This window comes from Mizuhopecten yessoensis, unplaced genomic scaffold (assembly GCF_002113885.1).
Source record: "Mizuhopecten yessoensis strain PY_sf001 unplaced genomic scaffold, ASM211388v2 scaffold503, whole genome shotgun sequence".
Lineage (NCBI taxonomy): Eukaryota > Metazoa > Mollusca > Bivalvia > Pectinida > Pectinidae > Mizuhopecten > Mizuhopecten yessoensis.
The window spans coordinates 24,291-50,979 of record NW_018403579.1 but is presented as its reverse complement, the minus strand read 5'-3'; the positions used below and the strand labels follow the sequence as shown (position 1 = coordinate 50,979).

The 26,689-nt window shown below is 38.1% G+C and overlaps 1 protein-coding gene across 1 annotated transcript in view; it reads left to right on the top strand.

Moving 5' to 3' along the window:
• The window catches only part of LOC110449963 (hemicentin-1-like), a gene marked incomplete at its 5' end in the record, with an annotated part of 81,413 nt that overhangs the window by 46,245 nt on the left and 8,479 nt on the right, over positions 1–26,689 (top strand). Inside the window, 19 exons of the mRNA XM_021497151.1 lie at positions 610–909; positions 2,029–2,328; positions 5,047–5,346; positions 8,635–8,934; positions 9,525–9,824; positions 10,191–10,490; positions 10,805–11,104; positions 11,565–11,858; positions 11,947–12,249; positions 13,774–14,073; positions 14,777–15,088; positions 17,048–17,350; positions 19,400–19,699; positions 20,066–20,365; positions 20,685–20,984; positions 21,477–21,782; positions 22,434–22,748; positions 23,231–23,527; positions 26,207–26,509. Coding sequence (XP_021352826.1) covers positions 610–909; positions 2,029–2,328; positions 5,047–5,346; positions 8,635–8,934; positions 9,525–9,824; positions 10,191–10,490; positions 10,805–11,104; positions 11,565–11,858; positions 11,947–12,249; positions 13,774–14,073; positions 14,777–15,088; positions 17,048–17,350; positions 19,400–19,699; positions 20,066–20,365; positions 20,685–20,984; positions 21,477–21,782; positions 22,434–22,748; positions 23,231–23,527; positions 26,207–26,509 — 5,733 coding nt within the window. The remainder of the gene's footprint in view (positions 1–609; positions 910–2,028; positions 2,329–5,046; positions 5,347–8,634; positions 8,935–9,524; positions 9,825–10,190; positions 10,491–10,804; positions 11,105–11,564; positions 11,859–11,946; positions 12,250–13,773; positions 14,074–14,776; positions 15,089–17,047; positions 17,351–19,399; positions 19,700–20,065; positions 20,366–20,684; positions 20,985–21,476; positions 21,783–22,433; positions 22,749–23,230; positions 23,528–26,206; positions 26,510–26,689) is intronic.

The following is a 26,689-nucleotide window of genomic DNA, read 5'->3' as shown; positions in this document are numbered from 1 at the left end:
TTAAACTTCAATTCTGAGAATTTATTCTAATAAATAATTTCTTGTGTTTTCACATAAGTAACCCAATATATACAAAAAAACTGTCTCGTTTATTATGTTATTCTGAGGAAATGTGCAAGACGATAGTCGGTCAATGGGTCAATAGTTTGTGGAAAATGTTCAGTATTGGCACCATGTATTATCATATTTCATTTAATCACCTGACCAGCCTGACAGTATTTTTGTTTTGTAAGATACTTTCCAATGATTTATGTAGTTTTAAATTTTTCCATTATAAAATGACATTGTTTTTTTTTTGTTTTTTTTTTTTAATCAGAAAACGAAAAGTTCAATTAAGTTTTTAAGATATTGTTTGTTTTATTGAAAAACTACATTTTAAACCTGGTGTATTTTAAAATATCAAAATTTGAAACTAACACTTGTATAGGGATTCAAAATGATTGAGTGACAATTTAAAAAAAGATTTGTATTTATTTGGCAGATCACAATAAACATTTTACAAATTTGTATGAATGACTTGTTGGTGTATTAGGTGTGGTCACTGAACTTGACTTTTCATGGTACATACAGGCTGTTAAATTTATTCCTCATTGTTCTTTTTTTTTCCAGATGTACCTGTTGTGAACATTCTTCAGAACGCGTACTCTGTTGTGACTGGCATGACTGCCACATTAGAATGTACTGTAACAGCTGACCCCGCACATACCTCCGTCTATTGGCAGCGTACCCAAAATGGTGTCCCCCAAAGCATCCTTATAGATGGACTTAATTATGGCGGGTCCACCACCAACTCTCCATCCCTGATTGTATATAACGCAAACACTGCTGATCAAGGAGTGTACATCTGTTTCGCCACCAACATTGTGGGAACCGGACAGAGTGCCAACACTGTACTGTCCGTCACAGGAAGTAGGTTAATTATCATTGATGAGAAGTTTGCTGTCGAATATTTTAAATTCAAACAAATCTGAAAACCTATGAATTTTGTTCGAGATATAAGAAAGAATTATGTTATGAATTTTTAAACAAAGGTTCATTATTAATATTAATATGATGATGGAGAGTCCATGCTCTCGACCAAGAATTCCAATTTGTGCTGCATTTTTTGTGACTTTGGAGCTTGTTGATTAATTCCAGCAAAGAGTTACACAACAATTAATGTATACAAACTACAAAAGTATTTTATAATTTCCCTTTTCACAAAAACATCACCACAGGGATTCAAAGCTTATGCACTGTGCTACAGGTCATGGTATTTGTTTTGTTAATACTTTTTGTGTAACACACTGGACAACTTACCTGAGTTTTTACCTTATAAAAATCTATCATGGCAGAATAAAATATGATTATAATAAGAGGGGTCCCACCTTTGACCATATCATAATAATCAATTTTGTTTTGCTTAAAGAAGAAAAAAATTGGTACATGGAACAAATATTATCATCAGCAGTTTATCATAATAATCGATATCATAGTAAATGGGATCCACTGTAGAATAATACGACACCAGGTTCTAACAACGTCAGGCTTGACAACAAGGGTTAACACCAATTTTTAGTGCCAGCTACTGAAAGCAATTCTAGCACTTTCTGCTATTTTCTGGCAGGGGCATCCTCAATACACCAGTGGTAACGCTTACTTCCGCTCTCTGCATCCCTGGAATATATATAAAAAATATCTGAGGGTTCAGTGTGTGCCACCTTTGTGGATGAGACAAGAAGACTCCCCTCTAATCTTACAAAGACAAATCAAATAACTAGCCCTGTGCCTTCAATTTTGCTATGACATATTGTAGGTGGGCAGACAGTGAAAGTGAGCGTACCTCTGGACTTGTGAGGTAAAGTGGTGTTACAAAACTAGTCATGTTAACTAGAATTAGAATCCTAACCCTACACTTTTCTGCTAGTGTCTCTTATTAAAAAAGTTCAAAGGCATACATTTATTGAACAAACTTCAAAATTATAAAGTAACTATAGAACTACCTGTTTTCTATATATATGTTAACATGGAATATTATTCTAATCCTAGGTTTACCTGTTGTGGTAATTCCCCAGAACACTTACTCAGTTACAACTGGTCAGTCTATCACACTTGTGTGCACAGTCACTGCTACTCCTGGTCACACTGTTGTATACTGGCAGCGTATAGACAATGGAGTGGCTTCCCAACTGAGCATTGATGGATTCAAATATACTGGATCTACAATTAATACTCCGTCACTGACCATTAATAACGCAGCAGCAAATGACCAGACCTTGTACACGTGCTCGGCTACAAACGCTGTAGGGACGGGGACCAGCGGTCAGACCTCCCTATCTGTAACTGGAGGTAAGTGGCAAGGTTCTTTTCAGTAGTACTGTAGTGATAAGGTCATAAAGAAAACTTTTTAAAAGCATTTTTCTGTAGAATAAAGTTTCAAAAGGTCAACAAATCTGTAATTCAACAGCTTACCATTCAGGTACCAATAACCCTTTCAGGTCCCATCAGGTACCATAATAACCCTTTCAGGTCCAAAAAGAAACCAATAACCTTTCCAGGTCCCATCAGATACCTATAACCCTCTCAGTTAAAATCGGATTCCCATAACCCTTTCATATCCAAACAGGTACCCATAACCCTTTCAGTTCGAATCAGGTTCCCATAACCCTTTCAGATCCAAACAGGTACCCATAACCCTTTCAGATCCAATCAGGAACCAATAACCCTTTCAGATCCAATCAGGTACCAATAACCCTTTCACTGGGTCCCATCAGATTCCAATAACCCTTTCAGGTCCACTCCAGTATCATAACCCTTTAAGGTCAAATCAGGTACCCATAACCCTTTCAGATCCAATCAGGTACCAATAACCCTTTCAGATCTAATCGGGTACCCATAACCCTTTCATATCCAATCCGGTACCCACATCCCTTTCAGGTCCAATCAGTAACCCACAACCCTTTCAGATCGAATCAGGTACCCACATCCCTTTCCGATCCAATCAGGTACCCACAACCCTTTCAGATCTAATCCGGTACCCACATCCCTTTCAGGTCCAATCAGTAAACCCACAACCCTTTCAGGTCCCATCAGTAACCCACATCCCTTTCAGATCCAATCAGGTACCAACATCCCTTTCATATCCAATCAGGTACCCACATCCCTTTCAGGTCCAATCAGTAAACCCACAACCCTTTCAGATCCAATCAGGTCCCCACAACCCTTTCAGATCTAATCCGGTACCCACATCCCTTTCAGGACCAATCAGTAAACCCACAACCCTTTCATATCCAATCAGGTACCCACATCCCTTTCAGATCCAATCCGGTACCCACATCCCTATCAGATCCAATTAGGTACCCACATCCCTATCAGATCCAATTTGGTATCCCCAACCCTTTCAGATCCAATCAGGTACCCGCATCCCTTTCAGGTCCAATCAGTAAACCCACACCCCTTTCAGATCCAATCAGGTACCCACAACCCTTTCGGATCCAATCAGGTACCCACAACCCTTTCGGATCCAATCAGGTACCCACAACCCTTTTGGATCCAATCAGGTACCCACATCCCTATCAGATCCAATCAGGTACCCAAATCCCTATCAGATCCAATCAGGTACCCAAATCCCTATCAGATCCAATCAGGTACCCACATATCCCTTTCAGATCCAATCAGGCATCCACATCCCTATCAGATCCAATCAGGTACCCAAATCCCTATCAGATCCAATCAGGTACCCACCTCCCTTTCAGTCCCAATCAGTAAACCCACACCCCTTTCAGATCCAATCAGGTACCCACATGCCTATCAGATCCAATTAGGTACCCACACCCCTATCAGATCCAATCAGGTACCCACATATCCCTTTCAGATCCAATCAGGCATCCACATCCCTATCAGATCCAATCAGGTATCCACATCCCTCTCAGATCCAATCAGGTACCCACATCCCTATCAGATCCAATTTGGTATCCACAACCCTTTCAGATCCAATCAGGTACCCACAACCCTTTCAGATCCAATCAGGTACCCACAACCCTTTTGGATCCAATCAGGTACCCACATCCCTATCAGATCCAATCAGGTACCCACAACCCTTTCAGATCCAATCAGGTACCCACATCCCTTTCAGGTCCAATCAGTAAACCCACAACCCCTTCAGATTCAATCGGGTACCCACAACCCTTTCAGATCCTATCAAGTACCAATAACCTTTTCAAGTCCAATCGGGTACCCATTTTTCAGCCATTTGATTTCTGTACTAAACGAAATTAAAAGAACTTTCAAAGAGTCAATGAAAAAGCTGCCACTGCCCTTCAAAACAACACAAAAAATGGAGATAGCTATGACTTATGAAAACGAAATATACATATGTGATATGAAAATAAGGTGTTCACCGTTGCTAATGTTAGATTGCTTTTTATTTCATTTGATAACAGACTTTTAATCAAGCTATACACAAACTTAGGTGAATGGTGAGAGAATACTTGAGTTCATAATGAGTTCATAATGTAGGAAACCAAGGTCAACATCATTACTATTAATTTAACTGGAATTGGTCCTTGCCCAAGAAAGGCAAAGCACACCATCATACCCTGTCTCCTGCATACACACACAAGCAAGCATACACTACACACACGGAGGCACGTCCTTAAATGACTTAAGCTGTTAACAGGACGTTAAACAAAATTAAACCAAATCAACCAAACCAAACCTTACAGCCATTTTCCAGTATTGATGTTAACATAAATATCAGGTATTTTAGATATGAGATGCTACTCTCTTGCTAAAATTCAGTTTCTGTGCTCAAGCCATATTGCTCATTTTTTTTGATAAATTCATAAAAAAAAGTCATATTTTGACAGATTTTCAGAAGAATTTGGAAAAGACTGAAGCAAAGGACCATTTTCAATGTTTGCACTTGACGTCTTGACCATGTCACATGATTAACACAAGTTAGAAAAAAGTTGGTTGGATCCATACTTGAGGCCGTTTTCATGAATTTGGGCCCAGGTTAGTGTGCATAGTTGTACCTTCAACAGAATATCACTTTTATATTAACAGCTCCTCCAACACCATCCATTGCACAGACTGCATACAGCGTGATTACAGGCCAGAGCATAACTCTTGTATGCACTGTGACCTCTGACCCAGCACACTCGACAGTCTACTGGCAGCGCTTCAACAATGGACAGGCACAGTCTATCACCATTGATGGCAACAAATATTCAGGTGCTACTGTCAATTCTCCAAGTCTCGTGATCTCCAATGCCGCAGCCTCCGACCAGGGATCGTACATCTGTTTTGCCACCAACACTGTTGGGACAGGACAGAGTTCCCAGACTGTGCTTAGTGTCACAGGAAGTAAGTAAAATCACAGGAACATTGCATCTTGAAGAGATCAATAATAAAAACAAATACATCATTGAAAACACTAACATGATAATATGCCATCAATAGTTCAATATTATTTTGTATAATTTTAAAGGAAACTCATCAATACCAAAATGTAACAATTGGTTGAAACACCTTTTTTACAAACCTGGTTTAAGAAAACATGGTTAACATATAAATTTAAGGATCTCTTTACCACTGCAAAATACTGTAACTAGGTATTTGAAACTAGCTATAGCTTTGATAAATCATTTCCGAAAAGAAAACCATACATTTGGGATTTTATGAGAACAAAACATCGATCAACAACAGTGGTCTGAGTGTAACAAATCAGCTGGGCCAGACTGGGATTCGAACCCTGGACTTCAGATTGTGTAAAATCCCTCTAACTAATTGAGTTACCTGGTCAACAGCAGTGGCCTAGTAAAACTGTGCTACAGTTACATCCAAACGGAAGTTAACGGGGGTAGTTACTGTATATAAAGGGAGGTTACTGTATATAAAGGGAGGTTACTATATATAAAGGGAGGTTTATGTATATAAAGGGAGGTTACTGTATATAAAGGGAGGTTACTATATATAAAGGGAGGTTTATTTATATAAAGGGAGGTTTATGTATATAAAGGGAGGTTTATTTATATAAAGGGAGGTTACTGTATATAAAGGTTACTGTATATAATGGGAGGTTACTGTATATAAAGGGAGGTTACTGTATATAAAGGGAGGTTACTGTATATAAAGGGAGGTTACTATATATAAAGGGAGGTTTATGTATATAAAGGGAGGTTACTGTATATAAAGGGAGGTTACTATATATAAAGGGAGGTTTATTTATATAAAGGGAGGTTTATGTATATAAAGGGAGGTTTATTTATATAAAGGGAGGTTACTGTATATAAAGGTTACTGTATATAAAGGGAGGTTACTGTATATAAAGGGAGGTTTATGTATATAAAGGGAGGTTTATTTATACAAAGGGAGGCTACTGTATATAAAGGGAGGTTTATGTATATAAAGGGAGGTTTATGTATATAAAGGGAGGTTTATGTATGTGCGGGAAAGGAATACCTAACTGTTATATGGTAGTGTACATACGTAACACTAATGAATCAGTGATACATGTGAAGTGTGTATCAGTGATACATGTGAAGTGTGTATCTGTGATACATGTGAAGTGTGTATCGGTGATACATGTGAAGTGTGTATCAGTGATACATGTGAAGGGTGTATCAGTGATACATGTGAAGTGTGTATCAGTGATACATGTGAAGGGTGTATCAGTGATACACGTGAAGTGTGTATCAGTGATACATGTGAAGTGTGTATCAGTAGTACATGTGAAGTGTGTATCAGTGATACACGTGAAGGGTGTATCAGCAATACATGTGAAGTGTGTATCAGTAGTACATGTGAAGTGTGTATCAGTGGTACATGTGAAGTGTGTATCTGTGATACATGTGAAGGGTGTATCAGTGGTACATGTGAAGGGTGTATCAGTAGTACATGTGAAGGGTGTATCAGTGATACATGTGAAGGGTGTATCAGTGATACATGTAAAGTGTGTATCAGTGATACATGCGAAGGGTGTATCAGTGGTACATGTGAAGGGTGTATCAGTAGTACATGTGAAGGGTGTATCAGTGATACATGTGAAGTGTGTATCTGTGATACATGTGAAGTGTGTATCAGTGATACATGTGAAGGTTGTATAAGTGATACATGTGAAGTGTGTATCAGTGATACATGTGAATGGTGTATAAGTGATACATGTGAAGTGTGTATCAGTGATACATGTGAAGTATGTATCAGTAGTACATGTGAAGTGTGTATCAGTGATACATGTGAATGGTGTATAAGTGATACATGTGAAGTGTGTATCAGTGATACATATAAAGTGTGTATCAGTAGTACAGGTGAAGGGTGTATCAGTGATACATGTGAAGGTTGTATAAGGGATACATGTGAAGTGTGTATCAGTAGTACATGTGAAGGGGGTATCAGTGATACATGTGAAGGGTGATATATGTGAAGTGTGTATCAGTGATACATTTGAAGGGTGTATCAGTGGTACATGTGAAGTGTGTATCAATGGTACATGTGAAGTGCGTATCAGTGATACATGTGAAGGGTGATATATGTGAAGTGTGTATCAGTGATACATTTGAAGTGTGTATCAGTGATACATTTGAAGTGTGTATCAGTGATACATTTGAAGGGGGTATCAGTGGTACATGTGAAGTGTGTATCAATGGTACATGTGAAGTGTGTATCAATGGTACATGTGAAGTGTGTATCAATGGTACATGTGAAGTGTGTGTCAGTGATACACGTGAAGGGTGTATCAGCAATACATGTGAAGGGTGTATCAGTGATGCATGTAAAGTGTGTATCAGTGATACATGCGAAGGGAGTATCAGTGGTACATGTGAAGGGCGTATCAGTGATACATGTGAAGGGTGATATATGTGAAGTGTGTATCAGTGATACATTTGAAGTGTGTATCAGTGATACATTTGAAGTGTGTATCAGTGATACATGTGAAGTCTGTATCAGTGATACATGTGAAGGTTGTATAAGGGATACATGTGAAGTGTGTATCAGTGATATATGTGAAGTGTGTATCAGTGATACATTTGAAGTGTGTATCAGTGATACATGTGAAGGGTGATACATGTGAAGTGTGTATATGTGGTACATGTGAAGGGTGTATCAGTGATACATGTGACAGGTGTATCAGTGATACATGTGAAGTGTGTATCAGTGATACATGTGAAGTGTGTATCAGTGATACATGTGACANTACATGTGAAGTGTGTATCAGTGGTACATGTGAAGGGTGTATCAGTGATACATGTGAAGTGTGTATCAGTGATACATATAAAGTGTGTATCAGTAGTACAGGTGAAGGGTGTATCAGTGATACATGTGAAGTGTGTATCAGTGTGATACATGTGAAGTGTGTATCAGTGGTACATGTGAAGTGTGAATCAATGCAGTGGCCGATCCAGAGACCTATATGGGGTGGTTTCCAAAATTTCCAAGTGGGAAAAAATTGAGTAAAATGGTGAAAATATACGATTTTTAAAGACAATTCTCGAGGAGGGGGTTTCCTGAAGCCCAAAAATCATCTCTGGATCCTCCACTGCAGTGGTACAAATTGTGAAGATTGTTCCAGTTGTACGTTACTTTACATTACCTGTCATATTAACGGGTGATCAGAAACTTTGATTTCAATTAACATACATCATTTTGTTTTAGGCCTACCTGTTGTGGTGATTGCCCAACCCTCGTATTCTGTCATCACTGGCCAGTCCACCACCTTGGTGTGTACTGTATCATCTAACCCAGCACACACACAAGTCTACTGGCAGCGAATTGATAATGGAGTCGCAGTAAACATAAATCTTAACAACAACAAGTACAGCGGATCCACCATCAGCAACCCATCACTTACTATTTCTAATGCTGAGGCTAATGATGCAACTGTCTACACCTGCTCTGCTACCAATGCTGTGGGAACTGGAACCAGTGGTCAAACTCAATTGTCTGTCACTGGATGTAAGTACACAAACTGTAGCAAACTGAAAAGTATTATTTACACAACAAATTCAGTCCCTCAACCCATTTAAGTATCATTTTTGGGAAAATTAACTTCTATCAACCAGTTTTTAAATACAAATGATTTCACGTACATTTTTAAGCATCATATTTAACCTATCATCAGAAAATAAGACAAACTAGGGCTTCTATTGAATCAATCCAAAGTAAGGTCAGAAGTTGCAAGAGTATCATAATTCTCTTAAAATCAAGATACATGTAGGAACAAAGATTTATTGGTTAAGACAGATTTTTTTTAAGAAAATGTTCTAAACTTGTATCCCAATTGAAGGATCCTGTTAATGGTCCTTGGTTTACTGACAGTTTTATAACAAGAAAGGGAAAAAATTCAAGTATAAGCAAAATGGTTTATTTTTTTATCTCTACGAAGAGTTTCAATTTGTTAAACAGTTTTGACTTGAGTTAATGCATACCCATTTACTATAGTCCCATATGCACAAAAATAGTTTCATGGCTCTCTGATATATTCACGATACATTTGTACTTGTCATCTAATTAGTTTCCAACATGTGTATTTTCCTTTGTTACAGCGCCACCTACTGTCACCATCTCACAGAATGCATACAGTGTTGTTACTGGAGCGTCTGTCACATTGGGATGTGTGGTTTCTGCCACACCTCTACATACTAATGTCTATTGGCAGCGCATCGTCAATGGTCAGGCTCAGGCTGTGGGGATCAATAATTCTAAATACTCTGGCTCCACTGTCAATTCCCCATCTCTTATCATCTTCAATGCTGCAGAATCTGATGAGGGACAGTATATTTGTTTTGCCACTAACATTGTTGCAACTGGACAGAGTACCCAGACAACACTTACTGTCACTGGAAGTAAGTGTGAACTTTTTAGAAAAATAAATTGTTTAATTATTAGATTCTTCGATAAAAAAACATAAAACCAGCCACATATTCTTATCATACATAAAACAAGCCACATATTCTTATCAAATTTTGAACTGAGATGTCAATATTGTTTTATATAATGAATATTTTTCTACTTCTTTCAAAACTTTAGTTGTTTTCATTGCCCTTATAGATGTACTGACAAAACCAAGTATTTGGTCAGAGTCTAGCAGAGTTTTATTGTATTGTTATTGTATTGTGATAGTATTTGTGCAAAGTTTTATTGTATTGTTATTGTAGTGATAGTATTTGTGCAGAGCCTAGCAGAGTTTGATTGTTTTGTTTGTATTGTAGCTATTCCTGTTGTGAGCATTGTACAACCCACATATTCGGTCATCACTGGACAGTCCATCACGCTAGGATGTACTGTGGCATCTGACCCTATACACACACAGGTCTTCTGGCAACGTCTGGTCAATGGAGTATATACAACCATTGGCATCGACGGCAACAAATATGTTGGGTCTGGAATCAACTCTCCCAGTTTGACGATCTTTAATACTGGTGCCGGTGATATCACCAGCTACACCTGTTCAGCGACAAATGCTGTAGGGACAGGAACCAGTTCCCCGACATCACTGAGTGTTACTGGAGGTTAGTTAGCCTTTAACCCAATGCTCATACAAGTCTTTTATCATACGCTTTCTGGAGAAAATCGACAATTTCATTTCCCATCACTATATTTGCCATTCAATAACAATCTTATTACTGAGGCTTTTTGATTTTTTACCCTGATTGGTTAGTTAGTTTCAATTAAAAAGTGCCATAAAAATAGTTTTGTTGTAACCAAACGGTAGGTACATCCATGATACTATAACGTGACCTGTATACTTGACCATGTCAGTAACAAGTGACTAGATACCACACAACGGCATTTCATTGCAATCAAATTCTTTTCTTGTTTTCAGCTGTTCCCACAGTCACTATTCTCCAACCAAGCTATACCATTACCATCGGAACAACGGTGACTATAAGCTGTACAGTATCTTCTGACCCTACACATTCCACAGTCTTCTGGCAGCGCGTTATCAATGGGCAGACCCAGGCTGTCTCTATCGATGGAACCAACTTTGGTGGATCATCAGTCAACTCTCCATCTCTCATTGTCTATAATGCTGACCAAGCAGATGAGGGCACATACATCTGTTTTGCAACCAACACGGTGGGAACTGGACAGAGTGCTCCAACTGCTCTTGTGGTCACTGGAAGTAAGTTAGGGGTCTAAAACAAAAATATTATTAATAGTTTGACAAAGGCATACATTGTTTGTGTAGAAAGTAAAACTTTGATGTTACATATTTCCAAACTGCTGAATCTTGTTGAAAATATAATTAAATCATTCATGTAGGATCTTAGCACATATAATTAGCAAAAAATGATTGTGTCACCAAATATCTAGGAATAGTGTGAAATATTATTACCGTTGTCACTATTGTAAAATGTTTGTTAAATCTTTTTCAAATGTAGCTTGCAAATAGAAATAATGTAACACTCCTTCGCAATATAACTGAAGAAGTGGTACTATTTATCTTATTAGATTCTGTTACGTATGCAAGCACATCACAGTAGGGAATCTGAATTCCACAAATTTCCTTGTTATAGACAGGTTGTGGCTAAAAGTGTGTTTCAACCTGAGCTTGTATCTGATGCAACTTTTCTATGTGCCAGGTATTCCTGTTGTGACCGTTCAGCAGACACAGTACTCCATAGTAACAGGAAATGATGTCACCATCCAGTGTACGGTGACCGCAGACCCAGCCCACAATAATGTATTCTGGGAGAGGACCATTGGAGGAAACACCAATCAAATTACCATTGATAATTTGAAATATTCTGGATCACAGCTCAACAGTCCATCTCTAACAATCCTTTCTGCAACCAGTGCCGACTCAGGCCTTTATGTCTGCAAGGCTTCAAATGTAGTTGGAACTGGCCAAAGTTCAAATGTTCAGCTGAGNGGGGGTTTGGGGAGTTGTAACTTTGTTGATTCATCCACCCTTTTACACCAGGACTGACCCAAAGCTAACATAATTTAATGTTTGTTGTGCAGATGTACCCTCAGTGGTTATTGCCCAGCCCTCCTACAGTGTGGTGACAGGAAGTCCTGTGACTCTGGTGTGTACCGTGACTGCCAGCCCCTCCCATAGCTCTGTCCAATGGTTTCGGGTCATCAATGGGGTCAACCAGGCTGTCAGCATTGGAACTTCTGGCAAATATGCAGGATCATCTGTTAGTGTGCCGTCACTTACCATCAATGGAGCTCAGTCGAGTGATCAGGGACAATATCTCTGTACTGCAACCAACATTGTGGGTACCGGACAGAGTTCTATAGCCACACTGTCTGTAACTGGAAGTAAGTATAGACCACACCATAACTTGACTGTAATGTAGGGAGAAAGTGTGTTATTGCTCAATATATCTTTAACTTTTTATACGCCCGTCAAATTTGACGGAAGTATTATGGTATGGGGTTGTCTGGCCGGCCGATGTAAACTTTTGTTTGTCTGGCAATCTCCTCCTACATTTTTCAACGGATCTCTTTGAAACTTGTATGCATTATATTCATGATATGAAGTTGTGTCTCCCTTAATAGAATTTTGATTTGACAATTTTTGCAAAGGTTATTGCCCTTTGTTCATATCGGTACTTGATTTTCTCCTACATTTTTTATAGCATGTCAGCTAACCACTCTTAGAATGATGTAGAGAGATCTTATTTCAATGCAAGAAAGTATATAACACTCTATGGCATTCAACGGGTGTATATTGTTCCGCCCTGCGGTACTCTTGTTATATATCAAATTAAACTCCAAAAAACATTCATTTGATTCACACACACCTGTTATGGAATATTACTCACACATTGCAGTAACTAGAAGATAATTTGACCACAGGATGTAGATTTTTGAGTTTGTGTGAGTTTCGACTTGAATGAGGGAGTTTGGAGGGAGATTGGTAAATTTGGATTAAAACGAGGGAGTTTCTCCTAATGAGGGAGGGTTGACAGCTATGGCATCTTACAGGATTTTAAAATTGTAAAATATTGTACAATTTCAGAAAGAGGTCAGGTTTGTTTTGTAAGTTAGAAAAAGGACACTCTATAAATATATTGAACAAAAAGAAATATTGCTTTCATACTGGGAGTGGGCTTACGAGACCTTCATTGAATTCTCTCAGTAGGAAAATAGTCAAAACTACAAGGTCCGTTGTTTTGGGGGGAAATGTGTGTATAGAGTGTGGCTTACTATTATCTAAATGAAATGATAAACTTCAGCCATGTCATACTTTATTCTAGGTCTAAGGAAAACAAGGCTATAGTTTATCATTTCACAAATTCAAATCCTTGAAAATATGTTGTTGAAAGATCAACTACAAAAATAAATAGATTTTTGGAAATGTGTGTTAATCTGTAACCAAAACTTGGATTTCATCGGAAATGAGTGAAGGAAGGTTTTAGTAGTAATATGATGTGTTTTGTTAGATATTTTGAAAACTAAGAGTACATCTGATATCTAGGTGAGACCGACTGCAACAGCAGCACAAGCAGGATTTATTCTCATCATCTTTTAAGATCAAGGTTAAAACATTTCTTTGTCCGATGTAAATAGGCTTGACTACTGCCAGGGTTGGGCCCTTTATTCCTTTATAAGGACCAAATTTTGTTCAACATGCTTACCTTTTATTATTTGATCAATTATTTGATATAATCGTGAATTCTTACCCTCGACGAGAAGTGCCTAGTAGGATATACATGTAAATAAGTATCGGGGATTGACGTTGTTCTTTAAGTATTTGTGTAACACACTCGACTAGAAGTGCCTAGTAGGATATACATGTAAATAAGTATCAGGGATTGACGTTGTGATGCTGTTGTATAGATCTCCCCGTCGTCACTGTGGGCCAGACCACTTACACCGTAACCACGGGGGGGACAAGGGTTCTTGTGTGCACCATCAATGCCAACCCGGCTGCTACGACTGTGGCCTGGAGACGATTGGTGGGAGGCGCATCGACACCTGTCGTCATTGATAACAACAAGTACTCTGGAGGTGATATCGGAACTCCTTCCCTGACAATCAGTAATGCACAAAGCAGTGATGAGGGTTTTTATAAATGCCAGGCTACCAATGTGGTAGGAACCGGAGAGAGTTCCAATACTTACCTAGATGTAACCGGAAGTAAGTGACATAATATCTGTTTACCTTTCAGTGACTGGAATATCTTTAAATTTGTTAATAGCTAGATCAAAGTAATACTACATGCATACTGTGTTTGTTAGAGATCAGAACACAGCAGGGGTTACAACAATCATCTTATGCTTGCTTTATACTTAACATTTATTTTTAAGCAAACTTTAGTAAATTGCATGAGAAGGTAATTAATCAAATATGAAGGGAGAAACTATCGCTTGGCAAATATGGGTTTTACAGACATAGGCCAAAATTTTCTTGTATATAGCCAACTTAACTTGTCCGGGAAATTTACATCTTTATAGGTATAAAAATATACATGCCACCTGTATATGATTTATTTACATTATTTTGAACTAATTGCTGGATAATAATAGGTGCAGTGAATTCCAATTTCCAACAGATACCAAAAATGGTAAATATAAGTATTGAACTGCTTTCAGTTGCCATTCATTATCAATTTGAATGCCTTCTGGACAAAGGCAATTCAATCCAACATGAAGTGCTAACATGTTTCATTGAATTGGCCCTTATCCAGTTGACATACATTATGTCAGTGAATGCCAACTGAAAGCAGTTCAATGCTTAAATAATACATCTTCAATTACAGTGTTAGGGAGTAGTTTACATGTTAAACTGAAAGTGATACACACCCTGTATAATTGTGCTATTTTCTTCCTCAATTTTTCAGCCATTCCTGTTGTAACCATATCCCAGAATGCATACAATGTCCTAGTGGGCTCAACAGCCACTATTGACTGTGCAGTGAATGCTAATCCTTCTCACACCAGTGTAATGTGGAATAGGATCACATCCACTGGTGGCAATATTGTCTCCACACCAATCACCATTGATAACATCAACTACAGTGGTGGGTCTGTGGGCAGTCCAGACCTCAATGTGATCAATGCTAATACGAACGACCAGGGTTTCTATGTCTGTACCGCCACCAATGTTGTTGGCACTGGAACCAGTAACCAGGCATTCCTGTCTGTCACTGGAGGTGAGTTACCACAGTAACCAGGCATTTCTATCTTGTCAGTAGAGGTGAGTTACCATTGTAACCAGGTATTCCTGTCTGTCACTGGAGGTAAGTTACCACAGTGACCAGGCATTTCTATCTTGTCAGTAGAGGTGAGTTACCATAGTAACCAGGCATTCCTGTCTGTCACTGGAGGTGAGTTTCCACAGTAACCAGGCATTTCTATCTTGTCAGTAGAGGTGAGTTACCATTGTAACCAGGTATTCCTGTCTGTCACTGGAGGTGAGTTACCACAGTAACCATGCATTCCTATCTGTCATTGGAGGTGAGTTACCACAGTGACCAGGCATTTCTATCTGTCAGTAGAGGTGAGTTTTCATAGTTACCAGGCATTCCTATCTGTCAGTGTAGGTGAGCTACCACAGTAACCAGGTATTCCTGTCTGTCAGTAGAGTTGAGTTACCATAGTAACCAGGTATTCCTGTCTGTCAGTGTAGATGAGTCACCACAGTAACCAGGCATTTGTATCTGTCAGTAGAGGTGAGTTACCATAGTAACCAGGTATTCCTGTCTGTCAGTGTGGGTGAGTCACCACAGTAACCAGGCATTTCTATCTGTCAGTAGAGGTTAGTTTCCATAGTAACCAGGTATTCCTTTCGATCAATGTAGGTTAGCTACCACCGAAACCAGGCATTTCTATCTGTCTGTCAGTAGAGGTGAATTTCCATAGTAACCAGGTATTCTTGTCTGTTAGTAGAGGCGAGTTTACACAATTTCCGATATGAGATATTTGTATTAACCAAATGATTGTGATTGGTCACTAACCAAATAAAAATTGATCATTAATGAGCAATTCCCAACACTTGTTTTTCCATAGCTCTTGCAAGGCTGGGGATCATAAATCAATCACATTATTTCCTGCCTTTTGCAAGTATCTCATTAATATATTTTTTAGCTCAATTCAAATCACCCTGCATCCGTGGTCCGTCGTCCGTCCTTAAACAATTCTTGTTATCAGTATTTCTCAAGAAGTACCAGAGGTATCTTTCTCAAATTTTATATGTAGGTTCCCCTTAGTCCTTAGCTGTGCAGGGCAGGCAGCCATCTTGGATTGTGATAGTGAAAGTTTGTTATCGCTATTTCTCCGGAATTACTTGAGGGTCATTTGTTGTGCAGGGCAACTTTTTAGACTGATCGGATAAACAACATGGCCGACAGGCAGCCATCTTGGATTTTGATAGTGAAAGTTTGTTATCACTATTTCTCAAGAAGTACCAGAGGGATCTTTCTCAAATTTTATATGTAGGTTTCCCTTGGTCCTTACCTGTGCAGAGCAACTTTTGAAACTGATCGGATAAACAACATGGCTGACAGGCAGCCATCTTGGATTTTGATAGTGAAAGTTTATTATCGCTATTTCTCAAGAAGTACCAGACGGATCTTTTTTTAAATTTTATATGTATGTTCCCCTTGGTCATTATTTGTGCAGGGAAACTTTTGAGACTGATCGGATAAACAACATGGCCGACAGGCAGTTATCTTGGATCTTTCTCAAATTTTATATGTAGGTTCCCATTGATCCCTTGTTGTGCATGTTATATTTTGAGACTGATTATAAAAACAAAATGGCTAAAGGAAGAACTAAACAGATCTTTCTCATATTGCAATGATCAATTCTATTCCTTTCACATTAAGTACTGTACTAGTAAATATGTGAAATGACAAACTCACTTTGAAAGTTGGCTTTCATACACATCAGTATTAAGTTTAGATCAAAAGTTACCTCAAGGTGCATTTACTGTTAACATGACTCGATCAAACAGATTTGAGGAAAGAAGAGAAAAGATCGAACTGACAAAGAACTAATGAAGATGGTACAATGGTGGGCGCCAAGGTCCCCCTGGGATCTCTTGTTATGCACCTGTTCCCCACCTGTGGAGTCTTGATTTCATTTTTCCTGATTGTTTTGTGTTATTTTAGCGCCACCAACAGTGACAGTTGCCCAGACATCTTACTCAATCCTCACCGGAGTAACAGTTACCCTCCAGTGCTCTGCATTTGGCAACCCAGCAGTGACAAGTATTGCATGGACGCGATCAATCAACAATGGACCTTTCACTTCAATCACTATTGATGGCACCAGCTACTCCGGGGCTACTGTCAGCAGTCCGTCCTTGATGATTCTCAATGCGGATAGTAACGACCTTGGTATCTACAAGTGTTCTGCATCAAACTCACTTGGCACCTCAGAGAGCGCTCAAGTGACTCTCTCTGTCACTGGAGGTAGGCATAATTGTGCTTTAAATTCCATTGTGCAAAATAAAGATAACTGAAGTCCAATCTCAAACAAAATGCTGCCAAGATATTAGATCATGATCGGCTCATCATATCAGAAGATTTGTATGATCTCTACACATACATGTTAACATGATTTCTGAAAGTTTACTTTATATCATCTGAATATACATACAAATTTATTTACCGTATACTTGTCCATGGGTTGTTTTGCATGTCTGATACTGCTATTTGTGCATAGACCAACCCATTTCCACCCGGGACACACCATATCCGCCCAATCGCACTTCATACTGTCGGTACACACACTGTTCATTGTGTTTTATTTAAGTAGCATGTGATTATAGCTAGCTCATGAAATATACATTTTTTGTGTGTTATTACTAATAATTTTGATGTTATAGAGCAGTATACAATGAATGATAAAAAAGGTTACAATATGACCATTTCCATTTAATACTCAATATCAGGGTGCATATCAAGTGTAACTGATACGGAGAGGATATGGAAACTGTCATTTGACAACATCTATTTACCGAGTGTACAGGATGTATGCAGAGTACACTCAATATAAACTGAGTATTCCTGATCTATAACATACACACATACTGAATTCACATGCTATAAACTGAGTATTCCTGAATATAATATACACATACTGAATTCACATGCTATACACATATACTAAATTCACATGCTATAAACTGAGTATTCCTGATATATAACATATACACATATACTAAATTCACATGCTATAAACTGAGTATTCCTGATATATAACATACATATACTGAATTCACATGCAATACACATATACTAAATTCACATGCTATAAACTGAGTATTCCTGATATATAACATACACATACTGAATTCACATGCTATACACATATACTAAATTCACATGCTATAAACTGAGTATTCCTGATATATAACATACATATACTGAATTCACATGCTATACACATATACTAAATTCACATGCTATAAACTGAGTATTCCTGATATATAACATACATATACTGAATTCACATGCTATACACATATACTAAATTCACATGCTATAAACTGAGTATTCCTGATATATAACATACATATACTAAATTCACATGCTATAAACTGAGTATTCCTGATATATAACATACATATACTGAATTCACATGCTATACACATATACTAAATTCACATGCTATAAACTGAGTATTCCTGATATATAACATACATATACTAAATTCACATGCTATAAACTGAGTATTCCTGATATATAACATACATATACTAAATTCACATGCTATAAACTGAGTATTCCTGATATATAACATACATATACTAAATTCACATGCTATAAACTGAGTATTCCTGATATATAACATACATATACTAAATTCACATGCTATAAACTGAGTATTCCTGATATATAACATACATATACTAAATTCACATGCTATAAACTGAGTATTCCTGATATATAACATACATATACTAAATTCACATGCTATAAACTGAGTATTCCTGATATATAACATATACACATATACTGAATTCACATGCTATAAACTGAGTATTCCTGATATATAACATACATATACTGAATTCACATGCTATAAACTGAGTATTCCTGATATATAACATACACACATATACTGAATTCACATGCTATAAACTGAGTATTCCTGATATATAACATACACACATATACTGAATTCACATGCTATAAACTGAGTATTCCTGATATATAACATACACACATATACTGAATTCACATGCTATAAACTGAGTATTCCTGATATATAACATACACACATATACTGAATTCACATGCTATAAACTGAGTATTCCTGATATATAACATACACACATATACTGAATTCACATGCTATAAACTGAGTATTCCTGATATATAACATACACACATATACTGAATTCACATGCTATAAACTGAGTATTCCTGATATATAACATATACACATATACTGAGTACACAATGATATATACGGGGTACACATGATATATACTTGGTTGATATTTTGTATTCCAGATCCACCAACTGTGACAGTTGGACAGACAACTTATAATGTCATTACTGGTTCCGATGTGACACTCCAGTGCTCTGTATCAGCCAGCCCTGCTGCTGGTGTGGTTTACTGGGAGAAAACTGTAAATAGTGCTACAACCAGGTTGACAATCGATGAAACATCCTACAGTGGTTCGACCACTAGCTCGCCTTCCCTCATTGTGTATAGTGTCCAGACTGATGACAGTGGTGTGTATGTGTGTAAGGCCAGTAACGCTGTAGGAACTGGCCAGTCCCAGCAAGTCACCGTCTCGGTCACTGGAGGTAACTCACTGTTTTTGGTCATATTGGCATAAGTGCAAATTCATGGGCATTCCTCACTTCCAAACAAAAAACATTGAACTGCAACAATTGGAGCAATTTAATGAATACACAGCCAAGAAATTTATACATTTTAAATGTAATAAACAGTATGCATGTTCATTAACATATTGTTGTGGATTTTCATGCACTATTTGAATTTTGGAGTCTAAAATATTACAGTATATCGACACCAAACCATTGTGAACGGTACAAACATAATGAGGATGTCATGTTCAGTTGTGACACAACAAATTATTCGTAATCATTAATCCTCTTATTGGTATTTCTTCAAGCATTTCTAATATAAGGTGTTTCGATTGCCTACAGCTGCTCCAGTTGTCGTGATTGCACAACCTTCCTACTCTGTCACCACTGGTACTACTGCTACCCTTACGTGTACTGTGACGGCGACCCCACAAGCCTCCACCGTTATCTGGACAAAAACTGCCAATGGCGTTACAACTACAGTCACCATCAACAATGCCAAATTCAGTGGTGGTACTGTGACTTCACCAAGCCTTGTGATCACCAATGCTGGCAGCAGCGATGTGGGCTTCTACGTCTGCCAGGCTACCAATGCTGTCGGAACAGGAACCAGCTCTCAGACCTACCTTGGAGTTACAGGAGGTACAATCGATCTTATGTTTTAGAGGGACACTCCTATACTAAGTGACATTATATGACTCAACAAATTTTTACTTGCATCACATTTCACTGAAAAGTGGAAAAGTTGCTCTACTCCAAATGATACAACATCAATAGTCTTTTCTCCAATTTTTCATTTCCAAACTAATTATATGGAATATTTCTTGATTTTTGCAAAACGACTACCATTTGTGGTTTCTATTGAGAAAAACAAACTTCCTAGAGAATTAGGGCCTCGTATCAGAATTTAGTTCATCTGTACTGCTTTCAATAACGCTATAAATTAATATATATTTTTCAGCACTACCCATTGTCCAAGTGCTGCAGCCATTCTACACAGTAACTAAAGGTCAGCAAGTCACACTTGAGTGTACAGTATCTGGTACACCAGCCGCAACTTCTGTTGCCTGGGAACGAACCTCGGGTGGAGTCACCACCAGTGTGTCTACTGACAGCACTAGCTACCTTGGTTCAACAGTCAACAGTCCTTCATTGGTCATCGCTGTTTCCGATAGTGTGGACACTGGGACCTATGTTTGTACAGCTACCAACAGTGTGGGTACTGGCAGAAGTACTACAACCACTCTGTCAGTTACCGGAGGTAAGCAACCTTTACCTTTTACTTAACCTCTCTCTCTTGACCATCACAGGAGGTCATTTACTGTCACCTTTAATAAAGATATTTATCTCTTGACCATCACAGGAGGTCATTTACTGTCACCTTTTATATAGATTATTTATCTTGACCATCACAGGAGGTCATTTACTGTCACCTTTAATAAAGATATTTATCTCTTGACCATCACAGGAGGTCATTTACTGTCACCTTTTATATGGATTATTTATCTTGACCATCACAGGAGGTCATTTACTGAAACCCTTTATATAGATGTCATTTACTTCCAATAAATATTTCTCCCTTAACCATAAAAGGTCATTTACCTCAATTTTCATGAATATTTTTCACAATTTCGTCCTATGACTACAGCAGATAAATTCTGCACTGTAACCTATGACTTTCATTCAAGCAGCTGACATTTAAGAAATACATTACCTATGTACTGATCTTATTTGCATTGATTCTTCCTTACAGATATACCTACAGTGGCAATCACCGATCCGTCCTACAATGTAGTGACTGGCACCTCTATCACCATCCCTTGTACAGTGACAGCCAGCCCGCCAGCCTCGTCTGTGTCCTGGTCCAGACGGGCCAACATTAACGGTGCCCTAACATCTATCACCATTGATGGTACTACATACAGTGGGGGTTCCACCAGTGTGCCATCTCTCACTATCGTCGCTGCAACCTCTGCTGACCAGGGATACTATATCTGTTCCGCCACTAACAGTATTGGCACGGGAACCAGTGGCCAGAGTTACCTCACCATCACAGGAGGTACATCATCTTTGGGATCGCACTGTGTATAGCTTAGTATTATAAGCATCAACCTTGTCGCAATATGCAAGTTTTGTTTAAAAGTATAACTTTAGTGAAGAATTTGATTCTCTTCTTTGAGATACTAAAATGGTACTTTTGTCAGTCAATTTCCAGTTCATATTACTTGGTAGGTTTTACTTCAAATCAAATAATTACCTAGGGTATGCATACCTGGCAACTTTTTAAAATTGTTTGGGGAAATTAATAGGTAGGATTTTTTAAAATATCTGTAACATGTTTATAAAATGTGACATCCCTGATTTGATAGAATAATATTGTACATGCCTTTCTTCGGCTATTCTATGAAGTGATTTGAAAGCAAGGCTTCAGAATTAAGTATATTTATGTCAAAGTAAAAATTAAGCATAGAAAATTGGGAAACTCCCCTAAAAATCTGGAATATTGAGGGATATGAGAGATTGAGAATATAGATTTGCTGGGAGTTGAGCTATATTACATTTATTTGTTCTGTCTCGACAGTGTGCTTCATGTAATTTTGGTACTAATTATAAAAAAATACTTTATCCATTAAATATCCTCAATTTAACTCCTTTTATCTGCAGACAGTCTAACTCATGACTATGTCTCTATATTTCTGCAATATTACAGCTGTACCAACCGTAACCATCCCGTCCAACGCCTACTCCGTGATCACTGGTTCATCTATACAGATCCCTTGTTCCGTACAGGCAAGTCCCCCCGCCAGCAGTGTCACTTGGTCAAAGGTCACGACTGCTTCAGGTGGTAACACTGTGACCACCAGTGTCACCATCGATGGGTCTAAGTACCAGGGCAGCTCCTCCAGTATCCCCAGTCTTACAATCAACAACGCCAACAACAACGATCAGGCCTATTATGTCTGTGCAGCCGTAAACAGTGTCGGCTCTGCTAATAGTATCCAGACCTACCTGACTGTGTCAGGAAGTAAGTTGAGCATCAAATATCTTTCAGCAAATCTAATTGGTATTATATTACATGATAAAATGTATAAAAAACTAAGAAACATCGGGAAATTGTTGTAGGACCTCTTCCTAGTAAAATAATTACAGCTCCTTTTCTACTGTTGCTGATTCATTGATAACTCCTTCAATATTTGAATATTTTAGTAAGTTCATGTCGATCAAGAAACTGGATATAACGATTCAAATTCGTTTTGATTCCTTTTAAAATAATATACTCTAAGGTATCTGTTATTAGTTAAATTAAGTTCTCAATAATCAAGTATACATGGCAGATGTAATAGGCAGTTTTAATGCATTAAGGGATCATTATTAAATTTGTTTATTTTTGGTCTTTAAAATCAAATCATTTTACTTTCATGATGCATGTTAATAAAAAAAATAACTGAATCATTACTGTCGGACATGATAGGCCACATTCTCTAACACAACAATGTCTACATACAGGTATTCCTCAGGTGACTGTGGCCCCACAGTTCACAACTGTTTTGGGATCTTCCATCACCCTAGACTGTACTGTGGCAGCATCACCACAGGCCGACTCCATCTCTTGGGAGCGAATCATAGGTGGAGTGACCACCACCCTCACCATTGATGGTACAAAGTTTGTTGGCTCAGCTGTCAATAACCCATCCCTCACCATCAATCAAGTCGCCTCAGATGATCAAGGATACTACATTTGTATTGCCATCAACAGTGTGGGCATTGGAAGGAGTTCACAGGGCTACTTGAGTATCACTGGCAGTAAGTAACCACTCAATGACTGAGTATCAAACTTTAAAACTATTCATCTGCTTGGTATGTCACATTGCCATATAGATCCTAATAAAGACACCAGACAGTGGTCAATAATGAGCCAGACACCTACTTATAGATCCTAATAAAGGCACCAGACAGTGGTCAATAATGAGCTAGACGACTACATATAGATCCTAATAAAGGCACCAGACAGTGGTCAATAATGAGCCAGACACCTACTTATAGATCCTAATAAAGACACCAGACAGTGGTCAATAATGAGCCAGACGCCTACATTTGGACATGTTCTCCACCGAACTGAAATAACACACAACAGCCAAATACAACCAACTCTTTTAACTGTGATTTTACAAGTTAATATACTTTTATAGAATATTAACACTTTTACTGGAGATATGATGATATTACACTTGTGAGAAATACCAACACTTTTATGTTATATTGCAATTACACTTGTCAGAAATACCAACAATTTTATGGTATATTGCGATTACACTTGTGAGAAATACCAACACTTTTATGGTATTTTGTAATTACGGTTGTGAGAAATACAGTGGAATCTGTATTAAGCGACCACCCAAGGGAAATTTAAAAAAACAAACTGGTCGTTTAATAAAAGTGATCGTTTAATGAAGTTTGACCATATTGTGTACAATTACACAACCGACCAAACCAATCTGATTAAAATCATCTGTTACATGGCTCCGCCTGAACATCTGAATGTGCCACGGTCAGGGTCACGTTCAAGTGACCTTTAGATGAACCAATCAAAGGCGCGCTGGCAAAAGTTTGCCAGCGAATCGGCATATCATGGTTAATAGATAGATATCGAGGGGTATCGAACAGATTAGTTTTCCAAAACAAATATGGCGGCAGGAACTGACGTTTCTACGACGCCAAGGATAACGTACCCATTGGGTAATAATGGCGTAGGCCACACCACCATAGTCTTTCTTCTCTAATAAAGTTTCAAATATCTTTTTCTGTTCGGGTTTCAGACGATCAATCTCAAATAACTTCAGAACTTTCGCATCATTCTCATCAATGTCCGCCATATTTGTGACAACTCCGAGCACCCTTTTGAAAGAGGGTCTCTGATTGGTCAAAATCCAATGAGTATTTATAAATATAAAGGTCACCTGAACGTGACCCTGACCGCGGCACACTCAGATGTTCAGGCGTAGTACGATGTTAATGAAGCCATGTAACATATGATTTTAATCAGATTGCCGACCAAACGACTCCTTATTCAGACAACTGTAAACAGACCAGTCCAAGCGTACATTTGCACATGTATGTACAGGTAGTTTAAAACAACATCTTTCAACAGATCAGGTGAATAACTAAACAATAGTCGAATGATATTTTTGATAGTAAACAAACAACTAGGAGTGTTTGAGAAGAATTGTCATTTCACTCGGAACAAACAATCGACGGAGACTTGTTACGAAAAATATTTTGGTTGAAATGATAGCAGTTCCAGTGTTGGTCCAACAGATGGGTTTACGTGTAGTATTCCTTTATTTTACGATGGAAACTGGAAAGAGAATCCAGTTGAAAAATTGACCTCAACAAACTCTACAGCATGTTGCCGAAAAACGGATCGAATTATTGTAATAAGTACTTTGGCGCTGAGAAATTATTAAAGGCTTTTAATATTGATGAGGAATTGGAAAAAATATTTGTGCTAACATAAACATGTTTAGTGCGCAGTTGCGCTGATATTTAATGTTGATTTTGCATGTGAGTGCTGTTGTGAACATCTCTAAACAGATCCAATTTGAAGAATGAAAACCCGCCAGTGTACTTCATCCAGTCAGATGGAGGATATTGTAGGGTTCAAGGTTACATTGCCTAACAGGACACTCGTACAATCAAAATGGTTTTGCTTAACTGCGATACATATTAGTTTATATTTTTCGCTGCTAAATGAACAATTTCGGCAGTTAGAAAAATGACTTTTTGTTTTGTTTCTGCACATCAATGAATTTATTATAAGTTTGGAAATTGGTTTTGTCAAATTTGTTCACTGAACTTGGTGAAAAGATCGTGAATTAGCCCTTCGTCAAATGTGGTGACGGTCGCAAAATTGGAGTTACACAGCTATTTCAACGACCGTTCGGTATATTTTCATCAAACATTGTCACTAAAATGTATCAAATGTGGTTGTTTATCATAATTTTTGGCTCAGTATTGGGTGGTCGCTGGTCGCGTTAGATAGTTTCTGAATATAGTTAAATAACATAGTAAAAACAGTCAGAAGAAATAAAAAAGTGGTCGCATAAAACAGATGGTCGCTTGAGCCAACTGTACAAGCACTAATATGGTACATGTATATTGTCATATTTGCCAACTCTCCCTATTGATGTGGGAGACTACCATTTTTGGACCCTAAAACTGAGCACTATTCCTGTTTTCTAAGATCAGATTATTTTATCTCACAGAACAGCTCAAATGGTGCCATTTAAATCTGTTATTATTTTACTTGGGTGTGCATACGCATTTTGTTTTGCATTTAGTTCTGAGCACGCAAAATCTCCCTCATGAAAATTCCAAATGTTGGCAAGTATATATTGTTATTACAATTTTGATGAATACCAACACTTTGACTGTAGATGTAAACTGTTGATGGTACATATAACTCGGTAATGTTGTGTGTGACAGATATTCCAGCGGTGGTGATCAGTCGGCCATCCTACTCTTTCGTCCTCGGAGAAACTGCCGTTATCGACTGTGACTACAGTGCCACCCCAGATGCCACCTCCATTTATTGGAACAAGATTGTCAACACCCAGACCACTAGAATCGTGGTAACCCAAACCAACAAGTACAGTGGCGCCACCTTGACCAACCCCACATTGACCATAACTGGAACAGACAGTAGCGACCAGGCCTTCTACCGCTGTGTGGTTGGCAACAGTGTCGGAGAAGGTCAGAGCACACAGGCCTATCTCTACATAACAGGAAGTAAGTATTTTTTTTTTTTTTATGAGGTGCTCCGGATGTCCTATATTTATTAGCATTGCCCTGGAATTATAATAATCTAGTTATTGTATAAGTTCCTTCTTTATGACACTCCAAATTTAGCATATTATCAAATTTCAACAGATTAGCTGCATTGATAAATTGGCACACTCACAATATAAG